The sequence below is a fragment of the Sinocyclocheilus grahami genome, unplaced genomic scaffold (genome assembly GCF_001515645.1).
Source record: "Sinocyclocheilus grahami isolate Dianchi unplaced genomic scaffold, SAMN03320097.WGS_v1.1 scaffold3716.1, whole genome shotgun sequence".
In the NCBI taxonomy this organism is placed as follows: domain Eukaryota; kingdom Metazoa; phylum Chordata; class Actinopteri; order Cypriniformes; family Cyprinidae; genus Sinocyclocheilus; species Sinocyclocheilus grahami.
In genome coordinates this window covers 1-410 of record NW_015508793.1, presented here as the reverse complement: position 1 = coordinate 410, position 410 = coordinate 1, and the positions used below count along the sequence as shown (strand labels likewise).

General features: G+C 38.3%; 1 protein-coding gene across 1 annotated transcript in view; it reads right to left on the bottom strand.

The window, feature by feature from the left end:
* The window catches only part of LOC107576458 (serine/threonine-protein kinase ATR-like), a gene marked incomplete at its 3' end in the record, with an annotated part of 16,852 nt that extends 16,467 nt beyond the window's left edge, over positions 1-385 (bottom strand). The window contains exons 1-2 of the mRNA XM_016262630.1: positions 257-385; positions 58-149 (exon numbers count right to left, since the gene is read on the bottom strand). Coding sequence (XP_016118116.1) covers positions 58-149; positions 257-312 — 148 coding nt within the window. The remainder of the gene's footprint in view (positions 1-57; positions 150-256) is intronic.
* Positions 386-410: the final 25 nt, after the last annotated feature.

Genomic DNA, 410 nt, shown 5'->3' with positions numbered 1-410 from the left:
AAAAAAAACAAATATCCTCAAAAAAAAACTCAAAAGATACAATGCATTGTTTCTTACCGACGTCAACATCTGTCAGTATCCTGTCAATGAACTGACACAGTATCTGACGAGGTTTCTGCACAGCCTGCTTGTACTCAACCGAACTAGCACTGGAAAAGACGTAAGAGGCATTCTTTTTAAATGTTTATGTTGAGGACGCTTTTTTAAGAGAATTTAAAAAGAGACCACAATCGTTCTTAGCAGCCATTGTTGTTACCTGGCTAGTTCTTGCAATGCAGGAATCATTGCTGACATCTCTAGTCCTCGCTCCATCTTTACTTTGTAAATGAGCGTTTACTATATACAACAACAAAAAAAATGGTTTAGGCCGAGCAGACCTAATAAAACACTCGCAGTCTGTTCATCCTCTG